Source organism: Calonectris borealis, chromosome W (assembly GCF_964195595.1).
Source record: "Calonectris borealis chromosome W, bCalBor7.hap1.2, whole genome shotgun sequence".
NCBI lineage: Eukaryota > Metazoa > Chordata > Aves > Procellariiformes > Procellariidae > Calonectris > Calonectris borealis.
Genome location: NC_134351.1, coordinates 16,755,366 through 16,768,466, shown reverse-complemented (window position 1 = coordinate 16,768,466; position 13,101 = coordinate 16,755,366). Strand labels below are relative to the sequence as shown.

At 39.5% G+C, this 13,101-nt stretch overlaps 1 protein-coding gene across 1 annotated transcript in view; it reads right to left on the bottom strand.

Annotated features, from left to right (window-relative positions):
- LOC142075007 (E3 ubiquitin-protein ligase RBBP6-like) overlaps positions 1–12,830 on the bottom strand; it is a 91,713-nt gene extending 78,883 nt beyond the window's left edge. Inside the window, 4 exon segments of the mRNA XM_075135997.1 lie at positions 297–341; positions 5,102–5,138; positions 7,796–7,895; positions 12,638–12,830. Coding sequence (XP_074992098.1) covers positions 297–341; positions 5,102–5,138; positions 7,796–7,895; positions 12,638–12,803 — 348 coding nt within the window. The 5' untranslated portion in view covers positions 12,804–12,830.
- Positions 12,831–13,101: the final 271 nt, after the last annotated feature.

Sequence of the window (13,101 nt, the reverse complement as noted above, 5' to 3'; positions counted from 1 at the left end):
ACAGCTTCTGAAGTGCTTCTTCTTTGTGTCTTGAAGATGAGTAATACTGCAACATTACGTTGGGGCTGATAAGGTACCCCCCCTTCTATCTTCCCAAACTGGCAACTACTCTTTACAGGATAGTATCAAAATATACACACATTTTGAAGTTAAAATAAATACTTTAAATTATTAAAAATTAAATTAAAGGTTTGTTCACATTACAACAGTTATCCAGCTATAGATCACAGTATAAGATTTAAAAATACAAAGCAAACACTTTATTTTTTAAGTATTTGACAAGGATATATATGTACCTTAGTAAGCTGGGCCAGAGAAATAGATGCAGAAGAGTCATCAATCTGGTCACAAAAAATTAAACACATATTCAAGTTCTACAATCAAAACAGAGCAATAGTTAACCTCTACTGTAGTCTGAAAGTCTGCACTATATCCTCCGAGTGTCACTGAAAGAGCCATTTCCAGCCTCGTGTAATTTGTATTTGTTCAAAACAAAGTCCAAACCTGTGACAGCTTAAGAGTGCCTGTGTGGTTAATGAGAAGAAGCTAAACTAACCAAATCTGCTTGAGATCAACTTATTGCTCCAGAATATCTCAGAGAGGCACCCTTGTCAAATGCTCACAGCTGCTTAAAAGTCGAAGGGGTAAGGAAGCTATCAATTTTCAGCTAAAAAGGATTTTAAAAAAATGTTTATTTGAGAAGGAAGCATCACTACAGGAAACTTCTTTTCAGTGTGGTTTGTAAATTAATCAGTAAATGTCTCATCATTTATAAATGCACATGGTTATGCTTTTAGGAACACAGTAGTTGCCTGTCAAAATAAAGCACAGCCGTATCAGCCCTGAAAGATGAACTCTGCCCCTCCTGTCAGTAAGTTTAAAAATGCCAACCTCGCCATACCCCACAAAACCCAAATAAAAACACCAGTCCAAGACATCAGCCATAAAAGTAACCCACCACTTTGTCTAGAAAACAAATAAACTGCTCAAATTATTGAAATAAAGGGGTTTACCGTGAAGGAGTAGCCTACAAAAACTGAGAAAACTGATTTCTTGTATGTTATTAGGCCACAGGCCATACTATGCAAATTAGTTTGGGAAGTGTGAGAATTTAATAGTATTCTCCTGGCTATCAGACCAAAACCAATTTTTAATGATGATGAAAACATGGGTTCGGACTACAATCCTGTAATTTTTTTCTCCATTGCAACCACACTCCTCCTTCCCAGCTACCTACTGGAAGAGCTTGCAGGAACAAAGTCCTCAGGCCACTAGTTAGTAATGGACTGCAGTGTTTATTGAGGACTAATACTGAAGTGCAGTTTTTCCACAAGAAAAAAGGGTAACTCGTATCTTGTTCCTTTTCCAGTATATTGAATTATATTATGCCACAAGCAGCAGTTAAGCTGACCCTAGTAAAACATTATCAAAGAGACACTCGAATCACTGCTTATTATGTCTTCAGTTGTTCAAAAACATAGAACAGAAAAGGAACAGCTCTCCTCAAGAGGTCACTAAACTGATCAGAAGAGAGATTAAAACCCTTCCTTGGAAAAAGCTCTTGTCCTTCATTACCTAACATAGTGGAAGAATTCAAGGGAGCAGTTTTTGCAGACTATGGGGAAAAAAAAATCTACGTGCAGAAGATGATTCCTCACTCCAGTTAATCATGCCTTCTCTATATGTTTAGGAAAGCACAGCCAACAGTACTGTATTACGAACTCAAGAGTTCTTGAAAATGTGCCTTTGGAGAGGAACACCCAGATCTGGAAAAAGAGATCTTCTTTCAACTTCCCTGCTTTACAGAACGTTTTCTACCTAGTTATGGTAAAAAGGAAGCCTGATCAAGTATTTTGAAGCTTCATGCTCCATATGCCACTCCTTTTTACATGTGGAAAAACAGGCCTATGTTCTCTCATGGCAGGCACAACCACTGTCATTTAGTGGTTTTTCAGAAGCAAACAAGAAGTTAGGAAAGCTCTCTATTGAAGTCTAGCATTAAACAGTCTAGTATTGACCAATAACTGAAACAGAACAGTTCATAAACTATTAATTAGTTCTTGTATTTTTTTAGGAAGCAGTTATTACATGGCCTGCAGGCAACAGACTAATTTCTTAAAGATGACAGCATAACAACAGTTATCAAAAGCAGCAAATAGATAATTAATGTACTATTTAGGACGTTTGCCCAAAGGCCATCTTCCAATGATCCTACATTCTTGTGTCTTCTTTTTGTCCCTTTAAATTTCTACTGAAGTAGAATTTCTTCCTGCTAGTCCCTCCAATCAGTCAAGTAGAAACAACATCTCCATGAAACTTGTATACAACCCTAAGATAATACTGCAGAATTGGAAAAAAAACAAAACCCAAAAAACAAACCCAAAACCCCAGCATTGACAGTCCATGTATTCACTCCCATTTCAAACAGAAGACTAAACAGAAACTAACAGAAAGCAAGTGGGAAAGGGGACAGGAAACAGGAGGAAAAGGCTGATCTCACTGCTGGAGTGCTACATGTAAATTACAGTGGTTTCCTAAAACCCGATAACTTGGCTAAACTAAAACTTCAGCTGGGAAGGATCACAGTGGTGCTTGATGGCACTAAAATAACGGGCATGACTCTCGGCGTTTCTGCAGCCTCTAAGGACAAATACCAACCAGAGACCCTTGCAGTTACTGAACTAGTAACACTAAAACAAAAAGGATCCACTTTCTTGATTTGGCTGTAGTAACAGTAGGACAGCAGCACAAATTTGGAAGCGTAGAATGACAGCTAACGTAAGAGCAAGACAATGAAGAAGTATTCAAAGTATAAGCTTTTGTGCATCCTTTTTAAAAAAATCTCAACTAATTGTAGTTTTGCTGCTTTACTGTTCAACAATAATTGGCAAGCTTTGCAGTGATTTATCCCTACCACACTAACACATCCAGGTTCTGCTTTGAAATACATTCAGAAATATGTGTACTTAAAAAAAAACACCAAAACAAAAAAAAACCAAAACCCCCACAGTTTAGACCAAGACCTGAGTTAGCTTTAAGAATAAAGCTAATTGTGTCCCCAACACTGGAAGCACCTGAGGCTGCAGTGCTTTTACAGTGAGAGAGACAGAGGACTTGTAAAGAGAGGTGCAAGGCTTCCACCCTCCCTATGGCTACCCACAATGCAAATCAGGTACAGTCAGAGCAAACGAGAAGGGAATGTTTTTGCTTTGTCTTTCCTTTCCTTTAATTAGTTCTAACTAACACTAAGTCTTCCTTCCCCCTCCAGGATTTTTCCTTTTTTAAAATTTTTTTTTGAGACATCTATGTTAGCTTATGGCAAGGTGCTACTTAGACATGTAATACAGACATGCCAGGGAACACACAAGGCTAAAAGAATGTTAACTTTATTTATGAACATGTGATTTGTGTTTATGCACATGCTAGTAAACAAAGAGAAAAATAACTGTTTTCAAGAAATAAAACCCCATCTGAATTAGATCAAATACTATAAACGTGGTTTACATAAATGCATTACGTTAACTACTAGGGTCACTGGGCCAGTTAAACTCACCCAAACTCCCAATGAGAGGCAGTCATGTCCAAAAAGGAACACGAACCAGTCAGTGATAGAATTACGGATGTCAGATTTAGACTTAGTGTTTTTAGACCTACATACGAAAAGCTTTCAATTTTAAGTTGATTGTATACCATTCCACGAGAATCAGAGGCTGTATTCTTCACAGAACACAGACCCAGAGTTCATGAATTTCTAGATTAAGTTATCCTAACAGCTTATCAAGTGATCAGATCCAGGGTTAGTGTAATGCCTCACACTATTCTAGTGAAGGAAAAGCAGTTACACTTAAAGATGAAAAATAAAAAACGCCACATAGTAATTTTTATCCTCTAGGGACTACTTCGAAATGCGTAGTTACAGATAGTATTCGACCCAAGTGGCAAATCAAGATCTAGACCATTACCAGCCAAGTATTTCCTTGTGTTACTTATTTCTATTTTAGCAGCAGAACGACAGTGTTTTCAAACCTGAAGAAAAATGCTGCCCCTTTTCCACATGTAAATTCCAAGTGGCGGTATCCTAAAGAAAAGCTTAGCCTTTGGGAAATTAAAGCAACATCCAGCCCTGAAGTCACCCAGATCCAAAAATGTACTGCAGGCGGAGGTTAAGAAAAATGACAGGGAGTTTACCCACAAACGCACCAGGCTCTAACCTTGTGCCAAAATTTGTACACTGGAGTTTACGTATTTTCATTTGCAGACAAACTATTAAACTAAACTGCTTCATCTGATAAAGTGGAAAGGTCAAATGTAGAACTTTAGAATGCCACTTTGTGTAGCAACGATATTTAAATTCACAGCAATCTATTAAAGACATTTATGCACTCAGAGGGGCCCAAACAATATCACTTCAATTATACAGTTTCAGGAACAAATACCCAAGTCTTTAAGGACATGAAAAGGAAGCATTTAGCTGCACAGAACTGTCCTCAAAACGTAGGGGATATGTTGGTTTTGGTATTTGTTTGAACCCCCAAGTCAAAAGTAAGAAACAGTACCAAGTTTAACAATAATGGTTTCTCAGTGGTTTTTGATAACATTTTCAAAAACCATTAGGCAAAAAAAAAGTATTTAAAACCAAAAGCTAAGTGATACAATGTCAGAATGGCAAAAAATACACCCCAAACATTTTTTATTGCAAGAAACAAAAAGCACACAACAAGCTATACCAACATGCATATTACGAGCTATAGACAGACAGATGTAGAACATGGCACCATGTTCAGTTGTGCAAACCTTGAACCTACGTGATCTAAAATCGACTGTACATTACCTGTACAACACAAAGTCATTCAGAAAATAGTCTAGCGTATCCAGTATGAAATACAATGCATTACTAGGCACAAACACCAATATTCACATTAGATAGAACTGTGCAAATGATGGCATTACTCCGTTTCTACTATGCTGAATCAAATACATTGTATTTACAACATAACTATGTTTTACTGGAAAATCTATTAAGTTAACGTTTGGAAAATTAATCCAAGGCTACATTGTTTAGAATTAAGTGCAGCGTGCAGCAAAAAGTGTTTTTACATACTGCTTTTGATGTTCCACTCACTGGCTTAGTTTGACTTCTAGAAGAAGAAATAAAGGTGATCAGAACTTAAAATAAAGCACTTGTACCAAAACCATAAAGCACTGAAAACAGATTATAAAACCTGAACATCAAAACTTTATGTTCTGATAGTCTAGTGAATGTGGAAATTTATTCATACACATAAACTGTTCTCTCTTGGTACATTCAGTGCAACGAAAAAAAAACCCAGAATCCCATTTCTACTTTGTCACAAATTACTCTAAGACTTACAGATATAGAACACAACAGTGCAAGGGGAAGTCCTCAGATATTTTGTCTCTGCTACATAAGTATCAAAAACAGGAAGTCTGTACTAGTTTTGTGTTCGTAAATAATCAACCATCAAAATACGAAGGTAACTTTAGCCAATCTGTGTATCGCTAGTATTACAAATAGGTACCAGATAGAGTACTTTAGTTTCTAAGAAAGAACAGTGATGGTCTAGACACTTCCAAGTGCACGTTTACTTAAGTGAAAAAAATCAGTCATCTGACAAATAACAAAAATGTCAGCAGCATCGTCTTTAGAACAGTGTTTCTTTGTGGAAGCCCAAGCACTGTGTTCAGATATCTTAGCCATGAAAGTGCCAAAATACTCAATGTGTTACATATGCTCTATTGACTAAAAATAGTAGTAGAAATGTCACCTGAAAGCAGGTCCTAGGCCTTTGTGCGATTTAGGAGACTTGTGACAAAAAAAAAGGTCTTGGTTGCCAGAATTTGCTTCAAGATAATCTTGAAAATGCTACAATATTTTAGGAAATATTTATTAAATTTGAAAACTTGCTGAGATTCCACATACTCATTGATCTGTATCTGCATGCTACTCATCATGAATCAGACATGCAACCATTGATATCATTAACAAACAATTCATACATCATCCAAAGTGTCCCATGAGCAGAGGCAATTCAAAGGCTGCTGTGCAATTGATGTACAAATAGAAAGGCTCATGCTCCCTGCCACTGCTAGAACACCACCAGGCTCGCAATTACAGCCACGTACCTCCTGAAGTTGAGGAAGTACAAGGACATACTTTAGATTACCACAGCATGGTTTCTTCATGCATTTACCTTCAAGAGCGTACTAAAAGGAGAGTAACGCATTTTTGAAGGCCTCTCTGCCATTACAGCATACATTCATCATTCCCAAACATTAACCACTCTACCAGTTGTTTCTGCAATGTTCACAGCTGAAAGACTAGAAAGCTAATCTGCCTGGTTAATTTTCAACGCTAGAAGAGCAGTGCCATTCCTTCCTTATCCCCTTATACATACAGGTATTTATTTGATCTTTGATGCTAGCAGCATCTATCCTCTCATTTTAGGGCAGCATTACAATAGCAGGAGAGGGTGCCCGAAACAGAGGATGCACTGACAAGACAGCACTAAGCATACATGTTTAAATTAACCCCCAAAACAAGGCCATGTTTATAAGCACAGTGCTGCGGTGTCCAGAATTACTAGAGAGTGCCTGAAAACACTGCAACAACTACTGCAGTAATACGCCCAAAGTTTAGATGCAGAGCCACATAAATTCAGGGTTTTTTGCTTGCAGATGCCTCATGGGTACCGGGAGGCTGCTGTACTGTTTGTTCGAGACACAGTGTAGCTCATCCGTCTACTTGATTTATTGAGAACCAACATTAGAAAGACATGGCAAAACCACAAGCTAATAATATCTACTAATTGTGGTGGAGAGGCATATCTTTAAGGCGACTGGAAAACATGACCGTTCAAACAATGCTAATGTAGCTGATATAGACCTGGACTGTATGAATACATAAATGAAAGCCATAATCCTCTAGTCAGGATTGCATTTGAATAGCTGTAATTTTAATCAATACACCTGATTCTCTGTCCTCCGTAAATCTTAGGAATACAGAACTAAAACCTGGAGCACAGATATCAGCTTAGGGTAAAAACAGACGTAGCAAGATAACTAGTAACATTTGGTAATGTGCTAAACTGCTTACTGAGTTTCAAGTTTGGAAAGGATTAACTATTCCTTCATCGTACTTGCACAAAAGGCAAGACACTTTAGGATATTGTTCTTTTTCTCTTGCCCGAAATGGACATTGTCTTGAGGAAACTCATAGGAATCACTTACGAACGGAACTTCTTGTTTGCATCGTTCGCCAACTGGTAAACCTTGGTCTTTCCTCTATAGCTAGTATGCAAAAAACCCAGATTTGGGGCATAAGAATACCTGCCATATCCCCCCCAAATGCAAGAAATAGTCAAACACTGAGAATCAGACTCTTCTGAGACGGGAACCAATTATGCGTTTACACTACAATGCGTATCTGTCTTTACTATAAAAGCCATAAAAGCAAACACATATAATAAGGAATCTCTGCACGTAGAGGAAACAGGATCTACAACTTGGGTCTCAGACCAATCAACCCCAAGAACAAACCCAATAGAATAATCTTAAAAGTTACCATGGTTGGAGTTCGAACCCCATGTCCCAGCAGGCCTAAAAATGTAAGTCCACTTTGGGACAGATGCATTAAAATCTACCCCATGACAACAAAAATTAACAGCAGCTTTAACAAGAAAGATGCGATCCGAACGCCTCTGTAAACTAATATCCATAGAAAAAGTTAACACACTGAAACCCCTAACAAAGAATACAATGCTTTATGGATACTTACATAACATATGTTTTGCTGGTAGCTTTAACTCCTCCAACAGGGATTCTTCTAACAATTACCGATGAGTTCTTAGGAATCAGGGCATTCTCATCTGTGTATTCTGAAAACAACATAAATACAGAGAAAAACATCAGTCAATTCGTAAGAATGCATATTCATATGTAATTACATAGCACTTCGCAGAATCCCTTTACAGATATAAAAGCAAAATTTTATATGTAACATCACGCTTTTATCGTCTCAACACACTAACTATATATTTCAAGAAATCTTCGGGTTTGAGAATCAAACACAAGCAGCAAAATCTTTTTCCTTTTTTTAAAACAGTTTGAATGCCAACAGCAAAATGGACTCAAAGGTCACTAAAGGAAAGTCTGCTAATGCATGAGGTTCTTTCCTGACCTAGCTTAAAGTTTCTTTTGCTTCCGTTAGGCTACAAAACCGATAGATCTTTGGAGAAAAACAAACCACAGCAAAGTCTCACCTGCCTAAACCAGATTCTAAAGTCTGACTAGCTTGCCCTGCAACAAAGCAGGCACTTAGCTAAAGCATGAAAACCCTGCGCCATTGCTTTCATAGCTGTTAACTAAAAACCAGTCACCTGTGCTGCCAGTGCTCAAGACTGACAGAACACAGAAGAGAGCCTGCCACCTCTGCCTATTTCTTGGAGCTTAATCCATCAACAACCACACTTCTCAGCTGATCAGGGCTTTACATTTAAATGGAAACAGAACTGGCAGTGCTAGAATTTGGATCACAGACATTCTGGGGTTTTTTTGAGCTTGCTTTCACAAGTAGGGCAGAATTGGCTCAAACTCAAGTGGTATCTCCCCTCTTAAGCTAATCATCTAGTTTGAATTAACCAAAGGGACGTGGATTCTTTCGATTCCCTTTTTGCAGAGCAGAGACACCCAAACGAAATTACTTAGGAAGGCAGCCTTGAAAAGCCTTTCAAGAACAGTGTGTGCCTGAAGCTCTCCCTTGGCTTACACCCTGTTAGTCTTCTGAAGAGGAGGAAAGCCTTCTGACCTTTTACATAAGGCCCAAACAAAAAACACCAACTACCTGAGACACTTGGACTGAGTAAGCTTAAAATGCAAAGATCTCTCCATAAGAATGCTTTTTCTATTGTACTTACACAAGCTGGATATGACTAAATATTTTAAAGCACTATCAGCAGGCATCCCCTGTAATCTGCCTACAGTTTTAAATATTCAAAGCCCTTACCTTTGCAGAGCAAATCAGAACAATGGTCTGAAAACCAAAGATGCTGTATACCTCGTCAAGCTCTATCAGGGTGGTTTTGCTTACTGATCACACACAAAATAGGAATATTTCACCATTTATGCTCCATCCTTCAGTATATTATTCCTACGGGCAGGAACCTTTCTTAGACCAAAACATACCTACCAGAAGATATTATTTCAACCATGAAATGAAAATTTTACTTCTATTTCCAAATGACAGAATACTTCTTCAGAAAACTGAGAAATCATTTTGCTGAAACTCATTCCTGCTCTTCCCCTCTAGGGAACCGAACAGCAAGCTTCCTCTGGACTTCAGAGTAGTTTCAAACTGTAGGAGAAAGGACTACCAATGATGAAAACAGAAGCTTTTACAGAAGTCATATCCTGAAACTGACCCCTAGAGCTCTTCTCAAAAGGAAAATCTAACCACTGCACAGCCACCTGCCAAGAAAGGCCTCCACTGGGACTCTTTGATGGAGAAGGAGCTCAAACAGTGCTGAGGCCCAGACAAACAACTGGGAGATCACGCCAGCTGCAGTTCTAGAAGCCCAAAGCAGCTGTTTCTACCTGCTGAATGGAGTCATACAGAGTATTCTTTCTGGTCCAGATTACAAACCACTGGATTAAGGCCAGTTCAGAGTCCCATTGTTGGTTTTATTTTTTCTGTATTTTGCCTGATAAGCAGAATAGCGCATTCTCCAAGTGTTTGGAGTCAGAATGGTACAGGGCAGGAAAGAGTACTCAGGAAACCGGAGGTCTGGAGTTTGCGGTTCTTCCACAATACTGTGAGAACATCTATTATAAAAGAGAGGTCAAGAAATGCAGATCAAGTTAAAAGGAGGCAAGTTTAAATGCATCATTCTTGATTATAGGCTTTTTGAAGGGAATTCTGCCTTTGTAGAACATGCCTCTATAGTAGGCATGGAAGAGGACACCTCTCCCCTCCCCCGCCTTTTAAAATAGGTCCCAACCATCCATTTTGCCTTCCCAGCATCTTAAAAAGAGTCCACCGTATCATTTTGTTCCACTGATACTCAAAATCCTGTTTACTTTTAGCTTATATTAGCATTGCTTCTATCACTAGATTTCCATTATGAAAAGTAACAGTTACTGAACTGTAAAAGGTTAGAGTACGTGGAAAAATCTGAACAAGCAGACCATCTTCACTCAAGGTTCACTTTGTTCTTTCCAAGATCATTTCAACATTTAGTCAGGACTCCCGCACAGACCAAGTTATAAAAAAACAATACTTTATGTCCACATGTAAGAATTCCAAGCATCCCATTTAGGCAGAATATCCGGGTCTAGCTTTTTCCTTTATCTTCTGAAGGTGAGTTTAAGCATCTACATCTGATTAGTAAAAACTGAAATTCACGGTTATGCATATAACCCAAAAATACGGCATACATATATATTACACGGAAATGTATTCTCTAGCTTTGCTCTGTAAGCCACTGGGGTTTTTTTGCCTTTTCACATGGAAAAACACCCTTACGAAAGGTTCAATAAGCATCTGTGTCACTAATATACCAAGTTTAAAATCTTATACTCGTTTTACAAAGGTCAAAGTGCAACACAACCTACCTAGAGGAGGATCTTGTCACTTGTTAAAGAAGAGTGATGGTCTTTAAAGTATGAAAGATACTCCTTCTCTAACTTCACCTTTAGGAAACACCACATTTAACAGAACCTAGTGAAGCAGATGCTTTTTCTTCACTGGCTTCCGATTACGTACGAAAACAAAGCAACACACTTTGTGAAACTGGTATTATGTATATTAGAGTAATGCTTTATGGGGTAACATATTTGTAAGCATAAATTTTTCTTCTAAAACTTTGCTTTCTGTTCCTCACCTGCTATAACAGAATCCACGTGTTTGGCCTATTTCGAAACATTTTTTCTTCTGGTGATGATAATTGGGCTCCATCCCGGTTTATCATCATCCAACATTCTGGTTTTAAGGCTCTGTTTTGCACAGACCCAACTATCACAGTAGTGACGTCAGCCAGTTGGCCATTCAGCCTGCTAGCATCTGTGAAGCTGAAAGTACATTAGCCACTGAAGACAAAATTCAGAGACCCTTCTGCAGCAAAGCCCTTAAAGCAAATAAAACATTTTTCAAAAGCTCCTGATGATTTTATTCAATATTGCTAGAAAAAGTCAAGACTTTGAAATGTAGCTCTACCTACTTATGTCATGCAATCCAATGGCATCCCTAAGACCCCTAACATTGTGCTGTTAAGGCTCTTCACAGACATTCTCCTGAAAATAGTTTAAGTATCTGTAGATAAACAGCAAGCTTTAGGTCCAACCACTTTAAAGGCTAGGGCTGAAGTTACAGTTACCGCAGTGTACATACTATTCTGTTTAAGTTTTGATACATGAAACAGGAAGAGGAAAAAAAACACTAGTACACATTTTAAAGAAAAGCCTGTTGTAAGAGTGTCGCAGAACCACAGGGAAAAAAAAAAAAAAGAAATGTAATGTTTAAGGAATGAAAACACTTTACAAGTCTTTTTATTTCTGAAAAGTCACATCCCAAAGTCTTTAATCACATTCAAACTTATCGAGATGGCAGATTACCAAACTGAAATATCCTACTAAGTAATACGAAACCATTATCATCTCTCAGAATCAAGCACCATTTGTTAGATTTAAAAGAATTTATGACTTCTCTAAGAACATTTCTTACGTATATCCACCATAAATGTTCTGCCATAAAACTTCAGTACTGCCCTGACATGGTTAACATGTAGTACAGGAAAAAAAAACACCGTTAGAAATGAATGATGAAATGATGCTCAATAGCATCTGAATGACCATGCCTTTGGTGTGGAAAAGAAGTTATATTAACAAGAAATTCCAAAGTATAATTTAGATACAGGGAACACTCATGTGCAAGATGGCTTTCAAGGGTCTGCATAGATTATAACTCACAGATACGCTCCTGATCCAAAATGTTGCTAGTGGGCAGTTTCTGCAACAGCCGCAAAACCCATTTTCCAATACAGTGGAGTAAAACAAGTTGAAGTCAAAATTAAGTCACCAAATCCACCAAATCCACGTGATTTTTTTTCTTCAAATTAGCCACCTGTTTTATTTCTATCACTTTCAGCTTTCTCCACCACATTTCAAAGAAATCTGGCAAGTTTGTTATTATAAGATATGCTCCCACATTTCCTTCTCATTTGACCTAGAAGAATTCCAGGAAACCAAACTTTTTTTAAGCACTATATGTCACACATCAACCATGTATTCTTCTACGCCTAGCTCCATGTCTAAAACACAGACCTGAAGGTAGTTGTCAGAACAGCAACTACAAAAGAACAGCCCTGTGAGGCCCCCAACACAAGTCACAGCTACCGATCATGGCCAAATCGCATTATCGCTTCCCACCCCACTTAATCCCCAGCGCCGCTTGCCCTCCCAGTCCCGCCACATGCTGGCGGGATGGGCCCCAGCCTGACTCACGCTACGTGGGGATGACCCACAAAGAGCAGAGCGCAGCTCCCACAGACCACGGCCGACGCAGGGTGGTCTGCGACGCTGCCAGCCGGGCGGTGCCCGAGGCCCCGTGCCCGCCGCCCCCACGCACCTTCTTTGATCTGGGCCTTGGTGATCTGCAGGTCGCAGTTGGCCGCCTTCAGCTTCTCGCGGCCCATGATCTGGTGCTTGAGGTCACACAGGGAGATGTGGAGACCGTTGAAGGTGACCATGTCATAGTTCAGCTTGGAGGCGACCTTGTAGTGGACACACGACATGGTTGGGGCCAGGAGGTGCCTGCTCCGTGATGGTGTCTATCGCGGCAGACAGCGTCGCGGCCTCTGTGCCAGGTTAGGGCCCACGGCGGTTCGGGGAAGGGCCCACCGAGGAGGCCAGGGCAAGCAGCGCGGGCTGAGCTCGAGCGGACCGGTGGCGCTCAGAGGCTGCGGCGCTCCGCCATGGCCTTCCTGGCCGACAACCCCACAGGCCGCTGCGAGCGTGTCACTGTGCACACACAACGGCACACTGCACCCACCCCCCTGCGCCTCACATGACCCAGGGCATTATGACAAAAGG